This window comes from Dermacentor andersoni, chromosome 9 (genome assembly GCF_023375885.2).
Source record: "Dermacentor andersoni chromosome 9, qqDerAnde1_hic_scaffold, whole genome shotgun sequence".
Taxonomy (NCBI): Eukaryota; Metazoa; Arthropoda; class Arachnida; order Ixodida; family Ixodidae; genus Dermacentor; species Dermacentor andersoni.
Window position 1 is genome coordinate 98,243,012 of NC_092822.1, and position 24,744 is coordinate 98,267,755.

Below are 24,744 nucleotides of genomic sequence, written 5' to 3' on the forward strand. Positions count from 1 at the left end.
AGCGCTCATTTCCAATAGACATTTATTTTCACAAGTGTCGTATACATGCTAGGTGTTTTTTTTTGACCATACAGTATTATTAAATATAACTTATGGCAGATAGCACAATGGCAGTCATTGAGCGGCATTACTCAAAGAGGCCGGCATTACTTGCATTAGAATTTGAAATGCATAATCGACTAATTAACTAAGATTCAGTAAATATTTTAATCATTACATTACGTTCAGCCCATATTGCAATTTACGAATTGCAGCCGGCTAGTTCACAAGGCGTATTTACTTGGAGCAAATTTTCAGGATGATCGAAATTTCCAGATATTCATTGCTGTAGCACACGACAAAATACGTGGGTGTTTCAGTTACTTTTGTGCTTTACCGCAAAGAACGGCACTATTATCGTGAAAGTGGAACAAGAATGCCTTTTTTGGCCGCAAGTTTCACGGCCCGCATTACAAAACCTGTGCGACCCTGAGGAGCCGTTCCAAGTGGATACGCCTCGCAAACTCACCGGTTGCAATTCGTACATTTTAATATATTCCGTAAAGCAATTATTTAAAAGGTAATTGGTGAATATTTGTTAATTAGCCGAATATACCTTTCCACTTCACGTGCGACGAATGTCCGCCGCTTCCAGTCATTCAGGTGAAGGGCGACAATTATTCTACCTTCCACAGGCGATTTAAAAATGTTCTGTATGGTCTAAAAGAACTCTCCGTGTATGAGGTGCACACTGAAATCCGGCGCAAGTGAATTTGTAGAAGTTGACAAATCACGACATAAACAAGCCAATGAAAGATGCGAGAAGTGCGATTAATCATAGGAGCGCACTACAAGTTAAGAACGATCTAAGCTGCAAGATCATACGCTACGCCGCAAGCGTCTACGCCTGTTACGTAGTTCTTGCGTTTTCTGATTTAGGGTAAAAGACTAAAACGGCTCCCTTCTGGTTCATTTCCTCATTCCATGAGTGCAAGTGCTGGTCATTACCTACCTTCTTCTCGATGCTCTCGGGCGTCTCGAAGCTAAACAGCGTGTCTCCGTGGAAGCCGACTGCGCTCAGACTGTCGTCGTCGATTTGCACGTTGGGCAGCGCGTCCACGCAGTACCTCTCCATGTGCATCCTGTAGTTTCGAACACACGGCTCGCCGAACTCGACCGGCTTGGACACCGGCTTCTTCATGTGGAACGACACCAACACGAGAGTGGAGGAGAGGGCGACCTCCATCGTCGTCCTCTCACGCAGACCAGCCACGAGGAACTTGAAGATTTGCTCCTGCGAGCAGGCACAGGACAGTCACCCTCTGACAGGTCTCACTTCTTCCGCTTCACGGACCGATTCATTATTTCCATTTGAAATTTACTTTCCACAGGTTTCTTGCATCTTTCGAATGTTTAAAATCAGACTGCTGGAGAACGGAGTAAAAAGTTTTACTTCTTCGGTACGTCAAGTTTACAAAATGTGGGTTCTACTCGAGAATTTTTCGCCGATACGCTATATTCGAGAACACTGACTACATTCCGTCCCCGATATTTGGGAAGCACCCTTCCGGTTGCTTGAAAAAATGTGCCTCACGTAAATCGTTGTGAAAGACAGTAAAATAAGGGAACCAGCTACGTCTCGACACACTGGCACCGAGAGCTGACACCAGCCGTCTACGTTCCAACCCTTTGTACTGAAACTCGTCGTACATACATGATTTCAGCTACTTGCCGCACAGGGTCACTGAAAAAGTGTTCCTGAAAATGTGTGCGATACGTTACAAATGTCTTCACACTCTATATTATGGCGTGCAATTGTGCACGCTTTGCCTGAAGGACTGGCGTGCCCTGAGTTCCACGAGCCAAAACCACAATCTCATTATTTGGCACGTCTATCGTAGTAGGCAACTCCGAAATAACTTCTGCCAGCTAGGATTATTTAATGTGCACCTTAATCTAATTTCACGAGTGTTTTTCACATTTTTGCGCTGACAAAATGCGACCAACACGGCCGGCATACCGAACCCGTAGACCTCAATTTCAGCAGCGACACGCCATTAATTGTCATTGAGCTATCACGACGAGTACATAAAATTTCAATGAGCAATAACGGTATTCTAGCGCAGCTGCGTTGCAGGCCACAAAGGTGGTTTGGTGACTAATTTAATAGATAGCGTTACTGTGTACACATATTCGATAACGCGAGTACACCATTACAGTGTAAAATATAGATAAGTAACGCCGAGTTCCGTTTGGATTGTTCGAAGGCCAAAGCAACAGTTCATGGAACTGAGAAACGTAATGTTAATAATCGCACTCAAAGACATTTTGTGAAATTGGCGACGCTGTAGCGGTCATACGCAAGCCGCAGTATTGCCATTTGACCTGAAACAGCAGAAGCTCTGCGATTTACTTGATACAATAAAACTCCCGTCAAAGTCTCTTCCGATTGAATACGGCCTTTTCTGTGTTCGATATTACCCAATTACCCAATGGCCCTCAGTACCCAGCAGCTGCGGAGCACCTGATCAAGGCGGCGGTCACACCTGTAACGCAGCAGATGGTGCTAAGAATCTCTGGATCCGGACAGGCCGCCAATGGAAACTGACCCTTGCAACGTTTAACACCCGAACGCTCTCGAGTGAAGCTAGCTTAGCAAGACTCTTTGAGGAATTAACAGGCATTATTTCGGATATTATCGGCCATAGGGAGATTAGAAGAACTGGTGAGGCTTAGACTTTGCTAAATAACGGCCATGTCCTCTGCTATAGAGGTCTCCCTAATTACAAGCAATAAAGGATAGGATTCCTAATCCATAAGGACATAGCGGGCAACATTGACGAATTCTACAGTATCAACGAGAGGGTAGCAGTAGTCGCAATAAAAATAAGGGGTATCAATTAAAGATAGTTCTAGCCTACACTCCAACATCCAGTCATGAGGATGATGACAAAACTGCAAACACGCTTAACAGTAGTAATGTGTCACTTCAATGCAAAAGTGGGGGAAAAGCAGGCAGGTGAACAGGCAATTGGCAACTACGGTGTCGATTCTAGAAACCCTAGAGGTGAGATGCTGGTAGAATTCTCAGAAAGGAATAAGCTGAGAATAATGACCATCTCTTTCACGAAACGTAACAACAGAAAGTGGACCTGGAAAAGCCCTAATGGTGAACCAAGAAATGAAATTGATTTCATGCATTCTGCCGATCCCAGCATAGTGCAGGATGTAGAAGTGATAGGTAGGGTAAAGTGCAGTGTTCATAAGTTAGTGAGGGCTAGGATTCACCTCAATTTGAAAAGAGAAAGAGTAAAATTGGTCAAGAAAAAACAGGTCAACTTAGAGGCAGTAAGTGTAAAAGCAGACAAATTTAGGCTGGTACTTGCAAACAAATATGCTGCCTTAGAACAGAGAGATGATGATGATGACATAGAGATAATTAATGAAACCGTAACGAGGCTGGCTTCAGACGCAGCAATTGAAGTGGGAGGCAAGGCACCAAGGCAACAATAGGCAAGCCCTCCCAAGTAACAAAGGACCTAATTAAGAAACGACAAAAAATGAAAGTGTCCAACTCAAGAGATAAGATAGAATTCGCGGAACTGTCAAAACTGATCAACAAAGCGAAAATCAGTGATATTAAAAATTATAACGTGAGAAAGACTGAAGAAGCCGTAAAAAGTGGACGCAGCCTGAAATCAGTGAAAAGGAAACTTGGCATAGGACAAACCAAGATGTATGCACTGAAAGGTAAGCAGGGTAATACCATCAGCAATCTCGAAGGTATAATAAAAGCAGCGGAAGAAGTCTATACTGACCTGTACAGTACCCAGATGACTCACGAATACTCTACTCGGAACAATAATGAACAATATAGAGAAACTCCTCCTATAACAAGAGATGAGGTCCGAAGAGCCTTGCAAGGCATGAAACGTGGAAAAGCGGCAGGAAAGGATGGAATAACAGTCGATTTATTCAAAGGTGGAGGAGACATAATGCTTGAAAAACTAGTGGCTCTCTATACAAGGTGTCTATCGACTGCAAGGGTCACAGAACACTGGAAAAATGCAAACATTGTACTAATCCACAAAAGGGCAACGTTAATGAAATGAAAAATTATAGGCCCATCAGCTTACTCCCAGTATTATATAAGATATTTACCAAAATAATCTCCAATAAAATAAGGGCAACATTGGACTACAGTCAACCAAGGGAAGAGGCTGGCTTTAAGAAAGGGTACTTTACAATGAATCACATACATGTCATTATTCAGGTTATCGAGAAATCGGCAGAGTACAATAGGCATCTCTGTATGGCTTTCATAGATCGCGAAAAAGAATTTGATTCAGTAGAGATACCAGGAGTCATAGAGGCATAGCGTAATCAAGGAGCACAGCCCGCTTAGGTAAATACCCTGGAAAATACCTACAGAGGTTCCACAGCCACCTTAATTCTACCCAAGAAAAGTAGGAAGATGCCTATAAAGAAAAGGGTCAGACAAGCAGACACAATCTCTCCAATGCTATTCACTGCGTACTTGGAATAATTATTCCAGCTATTATTCTGGAAAGGTTTAGGAGTAAGGATCGATGGCGAATACGTCAGCAACCTTCGGTTTGCCGATGACATTGTTCTATTCAGCAACAATGCGGGTGAGTTACAACAAATGATCGAGGACCTTAACAGGGAGAGTGCAAGAGTGGGACTGAAGATTAACATGCAGAAGACAAAGATAATGATAAATAACCGGGCGAGAGAACAAGAGTTCAAGATCGCAAGTCAGCCTCTAGAGTCTGTGAAGGAGTATGTTTACCTAGGTCAACTAATTACAAGGAACCCATACCATGAGAAGCAAATTCACAGAAGATTAAAAATGGGTTGAATCGCATACGGCAGACATCGTGATCTCCTGGTTAGGAGCTTACCGTTATCATTGAAGAGGAAAGTATACAATCAGTGCATTTTACCGGTGCTGACATATGGCGCAGAGACTTGGAGACTGACAAAGAAGCTTGATAACAAGTTAAGAACCGCTCATAGACTGATGGAACAAAGAATGCTAGGCGTAACTTTATAAGACAGAAAGAGAGCGGTTTGGATCAGAGAGCAAACGGGTATAGACGATATTCTAATAGACATTAAGAGAAAAAAATGACGCTGGGCAGGCCATGTAATGCGCAGATTGGATAACCGTTGGACCATTAGAGTGACAGAATGGGTACCAAGAAAAGGGAAACGCTGTAGAGGACGGCAGAAGAATATATGGGTGGTGCGACGAAATTAGGAAATTTGCGGGTGCTAGTTGGAATCGGTTGGCGCAGGACAGGGGTAATTGGAGATGCCTTCGTCCTGCAGTGGACATACATAGGCTGATGAGGATGATGATGATGATGATGTGCTCGATATTACGTAATTAATGATAATTGTGAACTGCCACCTGTGTTGTGCTTGGCCTATGCAGTTTCTCACTACATTACCTAGAGGGAAATCTGGCGCTGCGGCGCTGTGGTATGCATGGGAATGCCGGTATATTGTGACTTCGGATTGGCATCGTTTTCGGAGAGTCAGGCAAGTACCGTTCCGTTTGTCACAATGATCAATTTTGTACTAAAACAGCACGTAAAACTATGTTTTAGCTTTATTGTCACACAAGAACACGTTTTGTTTAACTATGAGAACTTTTTATCGCATGTACAATTATATGAAACGTAAAAAGTATAAGCAGGCCGCTAAAGTTGAAGGACAGAAGACAAGATTTGTGCTCGCTTTGGAACAGTGTGTCATTTGTTCTTGCTTTTCTTCGCTTGGTTATGCATTGTAGGTGAGTAAACTTCACTGGAAGATGTAATATACGTGAATAGAAACATTTTATGAGGATTTTACTTTAAGAAGGCATTATTTGTGTAACCATATCCACGTTTTAGACGAAGACTCTTACAGCACCAGCCAACACAAGCCTCGCAGACACTGTGCCGTCATTCCCATGACCGCACAGTGCCCCTTAAGGAACTCCCATAGACGGTGGTGCCAGATTTCCCTCTAGGCGTTATAGTGAGAAACGGTATGGCTTGGCCTTTCCACACTTCAACAACTGCGTAGGCATACCGATAGCCATATTGTCTTTTATGACTACAGGACGAAAGAATCAGCGAGAAATCGCGACCATACAGAGGCGTGGTCTTTGCCTAACTCAGTCGTGACGAACTTCATTATTTATTTGCCGTTTCTTGTACTACAAACGGACTAGTAAGCGACTGCACCTCTTCAGTCTCGTCGCCAAGCAAGAAAGCGGTCACGAGTGCCAAACTATTTTCAGCTTATCAGTGCCATGCTTTCCTATCAACGACAGCTCAATAAAACCAAGTAACGTGTTAACCATCTTGTTGACCTTGACGTAGATATATTTCGCTGGAACATAGCTTCGATGCTACATTACTTGTTTACTGTTGCTCTTTTTTTCCAGATTCCTAAGGAGTACTAGCGTAACTAATGGCTGCCAATAACAATGCTTAGTAACAAAGCTTCAGCACTCTTCGTCGCGTTCTCTCTCTGGGCTGTCTGCAGCAGGAGCCAATTTGTTCAGTACGAGCTGTACCAAGACGTGCTGCCGCGTGAGGGTTGTATATCAGCAAAAGCAGCACAAAAAAAATAATTACAAGACCACGTATTTTGCCACTCAGCTGGCAAAGCTCGCATTAACAATAAAACGCGTTAACGAAGTCGATCAATGCCTTTTAAAATACACGCATTTCGAGAACTATGATATTTTTTACCGGCGTGTAAATTTGAAAAGAATTTAAAGGAAATAATTCCCTCCCGATGTCAGCAGCAACGCGTGACCTACTAGGGCGAGTCTTTCCTTGTTTTTGTAGGCCTTGGACGACCACGAGCTGACCGGCTCGGAGATGCACGAGGACTGCTCCATGTCTCTGACGTTGTGAGTCACTAACACAAGCAGGTTCACCCTGCGACAGAAATAGCATAGTGCACGTTACAGAAAAACATTTACCACGTACTATCACCTCGTGTGGCCCTGTGATTCCCAAACACAAAAACATATAAAAGAATTAAAGCAACTTGATCCCCATTAGGTCTGGCGACGAAGCGTACATTTAGTACACTAGAGGTTTCGATGACCCAGCCTATTCATTCGTTATTCAGTAATTAGATTTCTGAACTATGTACGGCTTGGGGGAGAGGGCAACTCGCTCCATCACGTTACAAACGCTGGTATACGATATGCGTTAAATTTCCTGCGCTCAAGTAACACCCTTGGGGTATGAAAATTGCCGTAGCAAAAATTAAACAGTAGGAATTACACGGTAAAGAATGGAACTGTGTTCCGCTGTTACTTAGACACGCGAAAATATAATCAGAAATCGCATTCGGCTCAAAACATGTGCAAATCAAGAAGCTTGTTCTGTTTTTGTGCTGTGCATTTCCACAAAGCCTTTCTTATACAGTAGCTGCTTTCCGCAGGCAATTTTCCATGCTTATTTCAAGGACACCGAATTAGACTCGGCAGTTAGCGAAAGCGCTTAAACGAGGGTTGTTGTATGAATACAGATATACTTTGTTCCCGGACGGAGTTGCAAGACGACGCTATATTTATGACGATTTTGAGCCACAAGAAAACACACCTTTTTTGGCCGCCATTTCAACGAACGATCCACCGCTACATTCCAACGACAACTGGTCTTCGAGCTACATAATCACGGAAAAGCTCCGCCAGACGCGAGTATAGCTTTCTTCTTTTGATTGGCTGGTGATGATTCATGTTCAGTCCGAGGTTGCCACCTTAATATGCAGGTGAAATAAATTTTACGGTCCTTAGCTTCAATATGCAAGTCCGTTGCAAGGTTTGAATAAACAACCCTTATTTATTCAAATAATCTGATGCGGACTGGTACTGCGCGCTTTCTTCATTGGGATTATATATCGGGTGTCCAAGTTAACTTGGACCAAGGTATTAAAAAATCCCAAGACCTCCGGAGAAATTGTACCGACTGCATAGTAGCGGTAGTCACGTGTACTTACAGCCAGTATGTTTTTCATCGCGAAATATTATTTCAAAAATTGCTTTCAATTAGTGAAATTTTTATTTATTGCTTGAATCGCAAACATGTCCATCACAAAATTGTAGAGCACGTCAAATAACCTCCGAATCAATCATTTATTTCGTGCTGAAGTGTGCCTGGTTGTTCCTTTTATGAAAAAACAAAAGCCCGCGAAATATGAAATAGATGCGCGCACGCGCGCCGCTACTCAAGCGCCACCTAGAAACCTTTGAAAGATATACGGCTGCATTTGTTTATCGCCGCATCGTACAAGGCTTCGTCATGTAGGATGGCTCGAGAGGTTGCGAGACCTAACCAGCGTGGTGCGATAGGCGTCAGCATCAGCGGACGCAAGGACATTGTGTTCGATCATGACGCACTCGGGATAGCGTCAGCCTTTGCGTATTCTGAAACAAAGCTACAAAAGAAATTCAAGCAATGTTAAAAAAAAGACAGTGAGCGAAAGAGTACGAAAAAAGAGAAAAGGCAGCTCTCGGAAGAACAGAAGAAAGCTACTGAGGAGATTATGTTTAAAAAAAATTATCCAGAAGCACGTAAGGTGTCTCAGCCACCCACAAACAAATATTCAAAGGTGCAACTGGTTTAGCCATTTACCTTTTATGTCTCTTCAACTCCGGTAAAGAGCACAACAAAGCACTTTTCTACCTATTTCTCTCGGCGGCAAGCTTTACTTACGTAAAAATAGGATGACATTATGAAGGTACGTTAAACAGTTACGTTTTACACCAGTTTTGAGCGGTTATTTTCCACTGTCGCTTTTAGCATGTGCTCAAATAGGTCACCATTTCGAGCAATATAGTACTTGCTTCTTTCCAACACTTGTGCTGTTGTAGCGTTAACCAACGCAGCTTATTTTTGCCTTTATAGCGTCCCATGTGGTAGTTTCGCTGCTACACACGTGATCTTTTACGTAGCCCTACAAGAAGTCCAGTAGTGTCATGTCCGGCGACCTTGCAGGCCAGGGCGCCGGTCTGTGCCGGCCAATCCACTATCCACGGAAAAGCTTGTCGAGCCAGGCTCGAGACTGACTAGTATTGTGCGCAGGAGCCGATCGTGCTGAAACCAGACGTTCCGAAGGTGCGCAAGTGGACCGTTGCAACAGACGCCGTTCACGGGGTACCGGAGGATGTCTTTGACGTAGCGCCGCGTCATTAGTGTGTTGTCAAAAAAGATGGGTTCGATGACGCTCCCATCAAAAACACCGCACCACACATTAAACGACCTCTGGTATTGGTGTCGTGTTTGTGGCAGCCAGTGGGGATTCCTATCACTTTAGTACTGCGCGTTGTGAAGATTAACTTATGCTATTCTGGAGAAATTGGCCTCATCCGTCCAAAGCACGCGAGTGATAAAGTGCGGTTCTTCTTCCCATTTTGTGAAATTCCAATTGCCAAAGTCAAATCTGTTTTTAAAATCTCGGTCTTCAAGTTTTTCATGAAGACGTACATGGTACGGGCGCATATGACGTTTTAAAGAAAAATCCTTCGCACTGATGATCTTGAGGCTCCGGCCTCCGCACTGGCGTCGCGCACACTACCGTGAGGGTTAGCCGCCAAGAATGCCAAAACATACGTTTCCGGTTCTTGAACTGCCGTCGCAGTCCTGTGTCGCTTTCTTGTGAAGCTAACCATCTCACAAAGTACTTCGCGTCTTCTAAGTATGGTTGACGGACCAGGACGTCCTCCCCAATGCCACATCCGGAATAGCTTGGCTGCCTTCCTCCTGTCCCCGTGCTTCGCCCCCAGAGCCGGGATCATTTTAGCCTTCTGATCATTCGTGAAGGGCACGCCTGTCTTTTTGAAGAACAGGTCGCTGGCGTGGCACCGCTGAGCTCTCCCGTTATTATCTACTCATCGACACGTCAAGCAAAAATTACTTACGAATTTATTAGCATACATTGGCAGGCCGTACAGACCCGCCAAAACGCATTACATGGACATAGCCTGCGCAACGTTTGTTTCTATTGCTAAAGGGAGCAAAACGAACATGCGTTCCGAGCGCGCATATCTACAGGACAAGATGAGTGCGCGAAAATTACGGTTTCGCGGGTTCGAAATCCCCCCTCCCCCACTACGGCTCCGCTACGCTTATCATGAGAACACACCGCTGACGCATGTCAGCGGCATTTTCTCATGATGCCGCGACCACCCCATAGCGTGAAGCCCTGTATCGAGCTGCCGCCGCTAGTAAAGTTGTGTATTCGTAAATATTCGCTTGGGAGCGCTTGAGTAGCGCTGTGCGAGAGCGTATCTATTTCGTATTTTGGATGTTTCACGATGTTTTGTCTTTCTCGGACAAACCAACGAGGCAAAGCTGATCACGAAACAAATGCTTGATTCGGAGGTTATTTCAGCTGCCCTACAACTTTGTAATTGATATGTTTGCGATTCGAGTTTAAAAGTTCACGAAATAAAAGTAATTAATTAATTAATACTTCGATTGTGATGAAAAACATACTGGCTGCATGTACACACGACTACGGCTACTATGCAGTCAGTACGATTTCCTTTGAGTCTTGGGCTCTTGGGGTTTTTTAAAATCTTGGCCCAAGTTTACTGGGACAGCTGGTATATAGTTAAGCGTGACCGGTCTATCTTGAAATAATGTCACGGAGCGCTATCATATTATCTCCTAAAGCAAGGAAATGAAGAATTATGCGCGTATGAAATGGCCTGGTGAAAATAATGTACAGTAGAACCCTCGAAACTGGACCCTTGCAAGACCGCCATATTTGGTCGAAATAATAAAGGATAGCAAAATGAACGAATCAAATTATTTTTGTATTGCTTCAAGTAATCTGTAACGTCTTTTTGTTTCTTTCTCGCGAAACGGTGACTCAACACGACGCTAGAAGCTCCGACATGTTAAAGCGCTCGCTCACCGTGACATCACGCAAAACAAGCAGGAGCTGATTGCTTAAGCGTCGGCCATTAAATATGAAAATATCTTTATATTAAATTGAATTACGGAGTTTTACGTGTCGAAACCACGATCTGATTACGAGGCACGCCGTAGTGGGGGACTCCGGAAATTTGGACCACCTGAGGTTCTTTAACGTGCACCTAAATCTTAAGTACAAGGATGTCTTGGCATTTCGCCCCCATCGAAAGGTGGCCGTCGTAACCGGGATTCGATCCCGCGACCTCGTGCTTAACAGTCCAACACCTCAGCCACTAAGCAACCACGGTGGGTTAAAATTTATTTATACAAAACTGCTCCGCACCTAGAGAACCAGTAGGTCTGGTAATGTCTTTATTTTACAGTTACTGCTGCGCGCCTAAGGGTGAACCGGCGCTTCGTGGGTATATAATTACCCGAAGTGATATGCTTTCGAGTTAAAATTAAATGAGTTATTCTTTTATACCAGAAATTGGTTTCTCACAAAAACTTTTAAGTGCATTCGAATTAAGCAAGAAGTCGAATTAAACGTGATCACAATGACGAGAGTTGGCATCATTTAAGCTTTTTTAGCATTTTGGTATTTCAGAAATGTGTTTGCAATGCAGTAGTTACTGCTGCAACTCTAATACCTTTTAGTAGAGTTTTATACTCTTTCTTAATACAGTGTTCTGAGATAGTTCCACAGAAATTGAGTGCAGGTGCAGCAGCGTATCGCCTTTTTGAGTACACATCTAATGAATTATGGCTAAATTTTGAAAAACATCATCGCTATTTCTTACATCCTTCACAACTTGGCGAACAAAAATTACGCACGCCGCATTTTATCGTTACAATGGTCGGGCGCGACAATTTTAGCACGACAACGTAGGGTGAGGCGGCGAGCTTTCCTATACAGATGGTAATGTTTCATAATACGGTTACCCTGGCGGTAGTGTATATAGGAGCTGCAAGCGTTTCGGTTCAGTCACTGTGGAATGGAATTGGAGTTAGCAAATGGACCTGCCCAAACTATCTTTCTCTTTTCAAAGGGACTTGTAACATTGTAAATTGAGCATTACCAACAAAGCATTCCACTTTAAATACAACAGTGCCAAATGATGATGCCTTTGCATAAACTCTTTATTGGTATCTGTATTTGAATACACAGGATTGCCTAAAACACTAGGCCAGTGAAGACAGATAAAGCATACTAGATAAAGTCACAAAACCATCTGAAGCCACAAGCATGAAGACCATACGAATCCGTGTTATAGCCATCACTCCCATGGTACGTGAACGATCGTGGCGCCAGAGCTTCCTGTAGTCATGTTTTAGTAAGAAAGCCTGAGCTGCAACTGACTTCACAGTAAATGAAAAACAGTAGCAATGCCTGTCACAAGACATTTCTTCTACCACAACAGACAACATGGAACTTGAGCTCCTCAAAGACAAGACGACTATCTTGATCTGGACAGTGGGAACTAAGATCTGACATCGATATTGAAGCACCCCTGCTATAAAACCGGATAATGTTCGACGTCGTTTTTGTTGCACCGTTTTCAATCTGAAACCGTTTTTCGAAGTTAGCGAGCTCGAAGTGGTTTGTCTTATTTTATTGGGCGCGTCAGCTGCTCAGTGAGCATTCCTATGGCTGCAAGGATACAACTTGACCAAAAGAAAAAAAATAATGGCACTTCTTCTGTCTCGTGTTCACGTCCGACTTGGCTGGGGGAAGTGCGTTGTTTGATCCCGACCGCTAGACAACCACTGGTTTGAAATATGGGTGCAAGCCACTCCTCTCCCCTCTCCGGACAGACGTCCGGCATTCAAGTGGTCGGCTTGCTTAGGAAAGGTTCGTACAGACCACTACGCTTCTACGCAAGAACAAAGATAACCAAAAAGTACACAAACCTCAAAAGTACAAAGCCCATCTATGACAGTCATTTCCCATGTGGCATCCCAATGTGTATCTCTTACGTGTGGAGGGTCACGGGTAGCGGACAAACACGCCGTTCCAAGAGTAGAGGTCCCATAGTGGTCAATCACCAAGCTGGGAACGTGCCTGCACCTAATTTACCACTAAGTTCCCGGCGGCAGCTCTGATTACCTCCCAGAGTTAAAGCGGATGCTATTCCACAAAGTAGTCCGGGGTTGGACAAGGGCGCGAACTCCATGCCCGTAATCTCTATACGGTCATCTTTCGATATGCAACCCCCTCTCCCCCCCTCAAGTAGCCAAGTCAAAAGCCCGTGGTCATATCTGCACGAAATAAAAACCAATGGGTTCCCGGCTCCACCGGGATTTGAACTTAGAACCTCGAGCGTATGAGGCAAATGCTCTGCCACTAGGCCATCGGGGCGGTATATATAAAAAAATCGCAGTTTCACCCAAAAGGTGAAGCATCAATTGCGATAGCAAATTACTAGATAGCTATACGAAGTAAGGATAGAAGTTTTGTCGGCCGTATAACCTTGCAGCTTACTAAATAAATTAACAAGCATTAGGTCACGCGCGCACCAGCAAAGATGAACACATCTCACTCGATGACCGCGGAAACTCGCTTCGTACTGCCTCTCCCTTAAACGTGAACTAAGCGGCGAAAACGCAGCGCACGCGAAGCTACCAGCACTGTTATCGCCCTTGGACCTTATAGGGAACATCATGCTGATGCGACGGCGACGGCAGGAATGCGCTTGGAGTGCTCATATAATTGCTATCGCAATAAACAGTGGCTTGGCGGTATCATGCCGGCCAGCTTCCCATCATGTAGGTTTTCTGCCAAGCGTCTGCAACGGCCGTAGTTGCCGAGCAAAGGGCCAGGAGCGAGCTTATACCCATTTTTTACACCGCTTATGCCTATGCTCCCCTGCCTCCCACGGCAGCGGCGGACCTTTGACCATTTCACCAATACCCAGATTGGACAAGGGGCGCCGAGAGACCTCTGCAAATTTCTGCAGAGGCCCCATTTCCAGATGATTACCCGTATAACCAATCAGGCGGCGGGTGGCGGTACATCTCTACACAAAATAAAATCCGGTGGGTTTCCAGAGAAACCGAGATTGGAAGCCAGTACCTCCCACATACAAGGCGGGAGCTCCACCATTTCACCACCACTGCAGTGTGGTGGCACTTGCGTGAGTGCATATATTCATTGTTTCCGTTGCCTGCATTGTTGCGTTGTGGCTGCGAATGCCGATAAGCGGCACGGATCTCTCAAGCCCTCAGAACAAGCAAAAGAGACTCAATACCTTGAGACATCTATGTATGTGTTTTGAGAGCATACGTTCTTATAATGTGGTGCAGTGATTACGAAAGGACTATTATTTCACTGTACCTTTTTTTAATGCTTGTAAGCACAATGATTCTGCGCTTAGCTCTTTTCGCTTTTGCTTCCAGCACAATGTGAAACAATTACCTTCACAAACTACGACACCTACTTCATCTTTTTCACCGTTTCGAAGACATCCTTGGCCAGCTTGTCTTTTGAAGCGAGGTCTTCTCCTTTGTCATTCAGCCTGAGCCCAAGGAAAACTGTTCCGTTGGTAATCCGTGATGCAAATACAGAAAGGGCCTGCGTGTTAAAGCAGACGACGAAGACCGGTTGCGGTGTATACTGGGCTCTCTGACGATCTACGTTACCTGTTCATGAACCACAATAAAATTTATTATGATTCCACACACTGTGGAAATTTGTGTTATGCGAAGGGATTTGTAGGCAGCTAGCTATTCAGCACCGTTTGGATTTCTGCAAAAGCGTTACCACGTGGACAAATGCTTTTTTGTGTATGTCAACCCATTGTGTGTGTGCACGCTAGCCCGTGCGTCCCGACAGCCCCAAAAAACGATGACGTCATGTAAAACGGCGATGGCACGGCAACAGTTCTTTTTTTTTTTAAGCGTAGTAATGTTACAACCTGTTTCGTTACTAGACTGGCAAATTCTGCAGGCGGTGCGATCTAACACAAGCTCTCAAATCGCTAACAATGATGAGCGAAGGACGAAAAAAACTGGCACGTGCTTCCTCTTGTAAGGAATTTGACAATATGGCACGTGACGCATGCAAAAAGACATTGGTAGGATTGAGTGTTCGCGCGTTTCATTCCCCAGCCTGTGGAGCCAGTGGAAACTGCCGGTTGAGCACGTGCTCTCACTCATGGCACGGCTGCTTTTAGTCTTAGGGTTTCACATTAATTTTAAGGTGCGAGATACCACTTGTTTTTCTTCACTGCTGCTCACGCTTCCAGGCAACTGCAGCTTATGTAACTGCACTATTTAACGGGAAGCGCTGACGGCAAATCCTATGCAGGAAGGCGCGCCGGCGCGCACATCTCTAGGGCTGTAAGGAGGCGCGCCTGGTTCCTTGCAAAGCCTCCAGATGGCGCTCGCCTCCCACGCAGTATAGTGTTCCTGTATAGACCGTTTTTTAGTAGGCGCCGCCATATTGTGAACGCAGTGGCGCCTCCTATGAGCAGCGCCATACTGGCTTGGGTGAAAGCGGTCTTTTGCATGGCAGGTATACGCTCGGCGGTAGGTTCTGGCGTTTGTTTTCGCGGTCGTGCTGTCTGTTTAGTATGACGTGCGTCTTCTACGTGGTAAACGGTTCTGTGAGGCGTGCTGGAGTGGTTTAAGGCGTCATGGCCGGAATTTCTGCTGGCGTTGAGGTGTACGGAACACGCAGCGCGATGGGGGGGGGGGGGGGGGGGGGGTGCTCGCATATTTGAGCCTACAATCAGCCTCAGAGATCAATTGTGTATTTCTAAATGTTCCAATCACTAATGTGACCTTATTGCAGTATTATCCTCTATTTCTAAGCTGCGGTTTAGGAGCCATAATACATACGCGACGATCGTAACAGCATGGGTACTGTTCTGCTACGATAGGAGCTGTGCTGTTTGACAAGCGTTCTAACTGTTCACTGCAGTTACATTGCGTGACTACTTGGTTGGATGGATGAGGTTTCCACCCATTAATAAAATAGTTTTGGCTAGTAATAGCAGCATACCTTACAGTCTGAATTAAGCTTGTCCAGCAAAGCGACCGTTTACGAACTGCGCGAGCGTCCTAAGCAGTAGTAGGTGCTGCATTACAGATATATTTGTTCTATATAGCGCATGGTCCAAGCATACGGCATCAGCGGTTAATAGGTTTATAAACATTGTGCGGTGTTAGCCCGTTTTAAAGAAAGAGGATGATGACCGAATTTTTTTTTCGGTTGTGTTCGTTCAGTTCTCTACGACGCACTCACACGTATCACGGAAATTTTGCGCTCAAAAATAGCCATCGCATTCTTTTTATGCGAACCCTCTCATATATTATGGCTGTATACAGGCCAAAAAGGCAATGCCGAAGCACACAGCTTATATGTGTATCGTGCTGGCTCACCAACCGCAGTGGTCGCTGTGTTGAGCAGCGCCATGGGCCTCATGCAGCAAGGCTAGCATAGACATATGGTAATTTCAAGCATACTAGACTTGAAATGCGTGAGAACGATGCCAGTGTACCAAAAATATTTGATAGCGCCTGCCGCTCAGATGTTTCGTGGTTGCCTTAGGTTGGCCGTGCACGAGCATGCGCTCTTATGTTTTATGTTTTACTGCCTACACCAATCCATCAGACAGTGAGCTGATTTACCATATAATGTTGGTAATACAGAGACGCCGGCTTTCTTTGTTGAATTAAAATCGATATAAGCAAAATAGTAAACAACACATACACGCACCGCGACTGATAATGCTCGTACACCGCGGCTGATTATGCGTGTCACATTTTTGCGCCCCCAAGACATATTTCTGCCTACAGTAGTTACCGATGCACCGAAAGGCTTCCCTGACGACCTTGTATCAACGAACATGGCGTAAATTTCACAAAGTAAGATCTAAAACATCTCGAAATCGTTCCGCAGCACGCGACAGCAATACTTTCAAGCAGCGCCGCGCCGGATCGCCCAAGCCAGAGAGGAGGAAAGGCTCTCCGCGCGCCCTTTCCTCCTCGCCCGATGAAACGGTCTATATGCTCCCGCAGGGAGCAGAGTTGCGCATACCTTTTCCGGCGCCGCTCGCACCGCTATTCGCCGAGCGCAATCACGTGGCGCAAAATGACGTCAAATGATCAACTGCGCGCTCCGAAGCCAACTTTACGGAAACGGCGCCGACTCGTTTCTGTCAGTGCCACCGAAATTGCTATCAGCGGACCGTCGAGCGAGCGTGCGTAGCAACGATCGGCTCCGGGTTGCAGGTATGGTACTCGAGGATATTAAGTTAATGACTTTGGTGAAGTGCTACGAAGCAGATCATTTTGACACTTGTATTCAAGTATGACGGGTTGCAGCGCACCAAACTGCGCAAATCGCACGGAAGGTGGCAAAGCTATTTACGCGGTGCCGTGCGGACGGGCGAGACCGGCCGGCTCCGAAAGGGACCGGGATATGCGAGGTCCGTTCGCCTTGTTTACAGAGGTGAGTTCAGCTTGTTTACACTAAAGCAGCATTTATCTCGAGTAACACTCTTGTACACGCTGAAATGCGTACGCCTGGCATGAGAAGTTGTTCAGTTGTGCAATTTTTGGTGTATATGTGCAGCGCGACACAGACGCGGTACAAAGAAAGGACGGCACGTCTGTGTCGCGCTGCACATATACGCCAAGAATGTTAACTTACCAACACTCTCAATTCGCTTTGTTGCTTGTACGATTGTTCTGACTATGCGGCTCCAGAAAAGTGTGTTCAGAACAGAGTAAATGCCAGCAGGTACAATTTGCCCGCTGCACCCTGGCTTTTCTCTGCACCGTTCTTTTTTTTAAAATTTGTCGGCGTTCTGATTTTTCATGTAAAGTCGATTGCTGTGGTGGTGTTCATTGTTTTGTAGTAAGCGAAGACACCGTGCGCTCCTGCTTATGAGACAGCTACGATAGCTTCAGCATTTACCGCCCGCAATATGTCGCTTGTTCGATCAGCCTTAGTCGACGTGAGGAATGCAAAATTATTTTTGTACGTTTAGTAAGCGCTGTGTTATAGTAAATTAACCTGAGTAGTATGAAGAGATAAAGAACGATGTGCTGTCATATTACAGTCTGTAATGTGTGAATAATTACTTTGCCAGTTTGTCATCTTATGTGATTAGTCCTATAAAAATAACCTGTTGTTACTTTTAATAACTTGTTGCCTTTCCAGTGGCTTTGAATTCTTCCCCCCGAGGCTCCAAGAACCAGCACTCATCCCCTGCTACTACCAGCTATTGCTCATCCATTCCCTTGTACGAAATAAATTTGATCTAGAAGCTCGTGCCTCTTCAATCTTTTTCCATTTGCAGATTTGCTGCTACGAAGCAGCTGTTAAGTGTGCGGTATGAATCGTAAAAATAAGCTTTGCATAAGATGTGCGCAGGTGGACATTTGAAATGCGTTTAAATTTACGCGCCTGCACCGTATATATAGAAAACGCGCAGTTGCTGTGAACGACGTTTAGTGATGAATGACGGCCAACGGTCACTGCCATAATTGCAGGCACGATAGTTCTGTTGGCGACATTGATTATTCCTCTCGTTTCGGCAGCCAAAATGTGCTCACATAATTGTCTACCACACGTGTGTGAAGTTTTCTTTAAACACCGTCGAAAACATTTCTTGTCTTCCGACTCCGCGAGAAAACTTCATATACGTGCTGAAAAACATTGCACCGCTTTTTGTTGCAAGGTAATGCGCGTTTGCACGCGAACTTTTCAGCTGTTCGAGCCACGGGCGTAGTCAGGATTTTATTTCGAGGGATCGAGGGGGGGGGGGGGGGGCTATTGTTTATATGTACATTCGTGCGTGTGTGTGTATATGTGCGTGTATATATGTACACACAAATTAAAACTTTCGGTGGGTTGGCGCCTCTCCGTCTGCGCCAATCGTTCGAGCTTTGCCTGCATTAAAAAGTGTCGCCTTGCTCAGCGCTTGCGTACAGTTGCCGCGTGTAGCTCGCGACCAGCAGACGAACAAGCAAATGGAACACAAATGGAACGACCCAGCACCCGTGTAACAAGAGGATCGGAAAAATGGATGATAAGGCACCATCGAACGAATTACTTTATGCAAACCCTGACATACAACGTACCCGCGCAATTAAATCAACTGCAGAAGTGAGTAAATGGAGATACGGTTCTATCACGCATGCTATTCCGCGATATCTTTGTCTTTGATAAATTTCACCTGACTGTTTAAAATTTGTAATTTAGTTGGTTTTCATACGTATTCAGAATGTACTCGTCACATGTATATTCATTTCATTTCTTGTAAGTTGCACTTGCACATTCTTTACTGTTGTTTAACTTCCTTTTAATTATTGCTTTTAATAATGTTCATTTTTTAAACTGTAACAGTATATATTTCCCTGGCGCTAATGTTATTCACCCGAATTTCAATGCGCTCGGAATGATTATGCATGTATGAAGATCTATTCATGCCCAGGGAAGTGGATATATACCACGTGTTGTATTACTGAAGTTACTTACGAAAGCTTATTGTTTGCACTGCGGATGTGTGCGATGCTGATGTTGCCTGGTGGTGGCCCCCTGGCCTCGTCAAGCTGTATGTTTACAGCTTTCTTGCCAGGGTGGCCTTCAACACTGTACTTTGTACATGTTGTAAATAAGCTTGACTCGACCGCGCGGCATTTGCCTCCTGCGCGCGCGAGGAGTGGCTTCACTGCAGGGCTGGATCATAAACCGGACCTATGCGCAACTCTGCTCCCTGCGGGAGCATATACAGGAACACTAACGCAGTACAGCCTCGGAAGTGATCATAAGCGTATTAGTCTACAGTTGGGAGCCCTACTCAAAATAGAAATACAGGGAAGCCAAAAAGAGTACGCAAAATTAAATGACGCGCAAATAGCGCAAATAGCGGCTGGCATAGAGGAAGCAATAATGAAACATCCCATGGAAAGGTGGGATTATAATGAGTTAGAACTACTCATTAGTACAAAAATAAAAGAGGTAAAAGGAGTAAACCGCTGGAGAGGAAAGGGGAAGCCACGAAGTTGGTGGAATAAGGAAATTAGAGAGGCCATCGAACAACGACGGTGGGCATCTCGGGAACACAGAGAAGCAAAGAGGGCGCAGTTATCTGAAGAGGAGATAGGCCAAAAATGAGAATATTATCGACAAAAGAAACAACAAGTGCATGTCCTCGTCCAGGCTAAAATAAAGCAGTCCTCTGATCGCTGGCTGGCTGAAGCTCGCGATGCAACTAAAGGGGGGTCAAGAAAATTCTGGAACCATATAAGCTGGCTGGGTAAAGCTAATCACAGAAAAGAGGAACAGATTCACGATGCCGAAGGAAATTGTTTAGAGGGAGATGACGCTGTGAACTACATTGGTTCAGTTATAGCAGAGTCATTTAGGAAAGACGATAGGGTAATCGCCCCAAGTGAGGGAGCAACACAGAATAGCATAATAGAAAACAGCTTAGAATTGACCAATCTTAACTGGAAAAAGGCGGAGGCAAATGTTCCAAAATGCACGTCCGCGGGGATAGACGAAATTCCAATCAAGTTAATTAATGAACTTGGCCCAAGAAGCAAGGAAACGCTGATAAAAGCATTTGAGGCAGTCATAACAAATAAGCAAATTCCGCACAGCTGGAAACAGAGTAAAATGAATTTGATTTATAAAGGAAAAGGTGATAAGAAGAACATAAAATCTTTCCGACCAATTACGATAACATCAGTTATATATAGGCTGGCGATGCAGGCGGTGAAATTAAAAATGCAGTCATGGGTAGAAAGTAATAGAATACTTGGAGAACTTCAGAACGGGTTCAGAAGTGGTAGGCGCTTAGATGATAGCCTGTTCGTGCTTACCCAGTGCATAGAAATAGCTAAGGCGGAAAATAGACCTCTGTATTTAGCCTTCCTGGACATAAGTGGTGCATACGACAATGTGAACAGGGAACTCCTGTGGAGCATATTAAAAGCTGAAGGTATCGGTAATGAGGTAATTGATTTTCTACAGGAACTATATCGAGAAAATAATGTTGAAATAACATGGGAAGGAATCAAGAGTACGACAACTGTCGAGGTTCACAAAGGATTAAGGCAAGGTTGTCCTCTATCACCGCTGCTGTTCATGCTTTATATGATAAGCATGGAAAGAAGGTTACAACGAAGCAATCTAGGGTATAATCTGTCGTACAGATTAGGCGAAAAGGTTGTTGAGCAACGACTACCGGGTTTAATGTATGCGGACGATATTGTACTGTTCGCAGATAGCCAGGAAGATGTGCAAACTCTGGTTAATTACTGTGGGAACGAAGGAGACAGTTTAGGTTTCAGTTTTAGTGCAGCTAAGTCCGGTGGGATGTTTTTCAACGATACAACTGATCAGGAGCTTACAATACAAGGCCACGAAATACCCCGAGTGGCCGAATACAAGTATCTCGGGGTTTGGATAAACAAAGGGCAGATGTACACGGAAAAGCACGAACAGTCTCTAATAGCAAAAGGGCGAAGGGATGCCGGGATAATGAAACATAAGGCATTGTGGGGTTACAACAGGTATGAGGTACTGAGAGGCATTTGGAAGGGAGTAATGGTGCCGGGGCTTACTTTCGGGAATGCGGTCCTGTGTTTAAGGGCAGAGGTTCAGTCGAGACTAGAGGTAAATCAGAGAGCTGTGGGAAGGTTAGCACTAGGTGCCCACGGGAAAACCACAAACGAAGCAGTACAGGGAGATATGGGCTGGGCGTCATTCGAAGCACGGGAAGCTCAGAGTAAAATCCTATACGAAAAACGTCTGAGGAAATTGGATGATAACAGGTGGGCAGCTAAGGTGTTTAAATACCTATACAGAAAGAGCGTTGACTCACAATGGCGGAAAAGAACTAGAAAGCTAACCAGTAAGTATGCCAGACACGAGGACGAAAAAGGACAGAGCATTAAACGACAGGTTAAAAATGCGGAAGGCAAAAATTGGATAAATTCAATGGGAAATAAGCATAGTGTAGAACTATATCGATACTGGAAACAGCAGATCAGGAAGGAAGCGTTTTATGATAACTCAAGAGGCAGTGCCCTACTCTTTGAAGCTAGATCAGGATGTCTTAGAACGCGGAGCTATAAAAAGAAATTTAACGAAGAAGAAGACACATGTACTGTGTGTGGTAAATATGTAGAAACAATGGAACACCTCATACTAAAATGTGATGGTATCAACCCCGATGTCGATGCGGCCACAGTCACCCTTCCTGAGGCCCTAGGGTTCAGAGATAATGATAGTCATGTAAATAAAGGTGCGGTGGAAATTAGGAAAAGGCGATTGGAGGATTGGTGGCTCAAAAGCAGAGAGGTGACATAAGGTTAAAAGGGTAGGAAGACGTATTTAAAGAAAATCGAGAAATTCAATAACACACCACACAGATAAAAATAAAAGGCAAAATAAAAATCTGAGCATGGTGGCAACTGCCATCGCCCCGTTTCAAAGGGGACGCTCCTACCTTCCACCCATCCATCCATCCATGGGGATACAATAGGTACGAGGTCCTCCGAGGTATGTGGAAAGGTGTAATGGTTTCAGGACTTACTTTTGGAAATGCGGTTGCTTGCTATAAATCAGGGGTACAATCAGGACTCGACGGTAACCAAAGGTCAGTGGGTCGCCTCGCATTGGGCACTCACGGGAAGACTACAAATGGAGCTGTGCAGGGTGATATGGGCTGGACTAGTTTTGAAGTGAGGGAAGCTCGCAGTAAAATTGAGTATGAAGAACGGCTGAGGAATATGGAAGAAAGTGAATGGGCTGGGAGAATGTTCAGGTATCTGTACAGGAAAAACATTGAGTCACAGTGTAGGAAAAGAACTAGGAAGCTTACCAGCAAGTATGCGGCCTGTAGAGTGGACAACACAGCAACAAAGAAGGTCAAGCGGAAAGTCAGAGGCTGAATTAATCTCATGTGTGGCGGCAAAGGAAAAGAAACCTGCCATGAGTAACTACTTAAGAGGAAAAAACGAAATCAGGAAAGAAACCATTGATGATAACTCAAAGGGAAGCTGATTACGTTTTGAAGCGAGATCGGGATGCCTTAGAACACGCACCTATAAAGCGAGATGTGAGAAGGAAGAAGAAGCATGTGCTTGCTGCAGTAAAGCTAGGGAAACTACGGAGCATGTTTTATTAGAATGTGTAGACGTCTACCAGAATGTGTAGACGTCTACCCAGCGGTCGATTTAGGCACCACTGGCCTCCTTGAAGCCGGAAGAAAAGTAGGGAAACGACAAAAGACGGAGACGTACAAAAGCACAGTTCGCCATAGGGGATCAGAAAAATTGGGCGTGGTAGTTCAGAGTGTTTTTTTTTCCCTTTTTTCATTGTTTAACTTAGGTAGGATATTAGGCAGTATAGTAGCAAGAGCTTGGTGGCGCAACCCACCGCCCCTTTCCAAAGGGGACGCTCATATCCATCCATATTCGCGATAGGGGATCAGAAAGTTTGGTTGTGGAAGTTCAGTGTTTTTTGCTTCTTGTTTTGTTTAACCTGGATGGATGGATGGATGGATGGATGGATGGATGGATGGATGGATGGATGGATGGATGGATGGATGGATGGATGGATGGATGGATGGATGGATGCAGGCAGGCAGGCAGGCAGGCAGGCAGGCAGGCAGGCAGGCAGGCAGGCAGGCAGGCAGGCAGGCAGGCAGGCAGGCAGGCAGGCAGGCAGGCAGGCAGGCAGGCAGGCAGGCAGGCAGGCAGGCAGGCAGGCAGGCAGGCAGGCAGGCAGGCAGGCAGGCAGGCAGGCAGGCAGGCAGGCAGGCAGGCAGGCAGGCAGGCAGGCAGGCAGGCAGGCAGGCAGGCAGGCAGGCAGGCAGGCAGGCAGGCAGGCAGGCAGGCAGGCAGGCAGGCAGGCAGGCAGGCAGGCAGGCAGGCAGGCAGGCAGGCAGGCAGGCAGGCAGGCAGGCAGGCAGGCAGGCAGGCAGGCAGGCAGGCAGGCAGGCAGGCAGGCAGGCAGGCAGGCAGGCAGGCAGGCAGGCAGGCAGGCAGGCAGGCAGGCAGGCAGGCAGGCAGGCAGGCAGGCAGGCAGGCAGGCAGGCAGGCAGGCAGGCAGGCAGGCAGGCAGGCAGGCAGGCAGGCAGGCAGGCAGGCAGGCAGGCAGGCAGGCAGGCAGGCAGGCAGGCAGGCAGGCAGGCAGGCAGGCAGGCAGGCAGGCAGGCAGGCAGGCAGGCAGGCAGGCAGGCAGGCAGGCAGGCAGGCAGGCAGGCAGGCAGGCAGGCAGGCAGGCAGGCAGGCAGGCAGGCAGGCAGGCAGGCAGGCAGGCAGGCAGGCAGGCAGGCAGGCAGGCAGGCAGGCAGGCAGGCAGGCAGGCAGGCAGGCAGGCAGGCAGGCAGGCAGGCAGGCAGGCAGGCAGGCAGGCAGGCAGGCAGGCAGGCAGGCAGGCAGGCAGGCAGGCAGGCAGGCAGGCAGGCAGGCAGGCAGGCAGGCAGGCAGGCAGGCAGGCAGGCAGGCAGGCAGGCAGGCAGGCAGGCAGGCAGGCAGGCAGGCAGGCAGGCAGGCAGGCAGGCAGGCAGGCAGGCAGGCAGGCAGGCAGGCAGGCAGGCAGGCAGGCAGGCAGGCAGGCAGGCAGGCAGGCAGGCAGGCAGGCAGGCAGGCAGGCAGGCAGGCAGGCAGGCAGGCAGGCAGGCAGGCAGGCAGGCAGGCAGGCAGGCAGGCAGGCAGGCAGGCAGGCAGGCAGGCAGGCAGGCAGGCAGGCAGGCAGGCAGGCAGGCAGGCAGGCAGGCAGGCAGGCAGGCAGGCAGGCAGGCAGGCAGGCAGGCAGGCAGGCAGGCAGGCAGGCAGGCAG

At 46.3% G+C, this 24,744-nt stretch overlaps 1 protein-coding gene across 1 annotated transcript in view; it reads right to left on the reverse strand.

The window, feature by feature from the left end:
* The window catches only part of LOC129383932 (uncharacterized), a 31,564-nt gene extending 17,062 nt beyond the window's left edge, over positions 1-14,502 (reverse strand). Inside the window, exons 1-3 of the mRNA XM_072284379.1 lie at positions 14,375-14,502; positions 6,824-6,944; positions 992-1,273 (exon numbers count right to left, since the gene is read on the reverse strand). Coding sequence (XP_072140480.1) covers positions 992-1,273; positions 6,824-6,944; positions 14,375-14,379 — 408 coding nt within the window. The 5' untranslated portion in view covers positions 14,380-14,502. The remainder of the gene's footprint in view (positions 1-991; positions 1,274-6,823; positions 6,945-14,374) is intronic.
* Between the last annotated feature and the right edge of the window lie 10,242 nt (positions 14,503-24,744).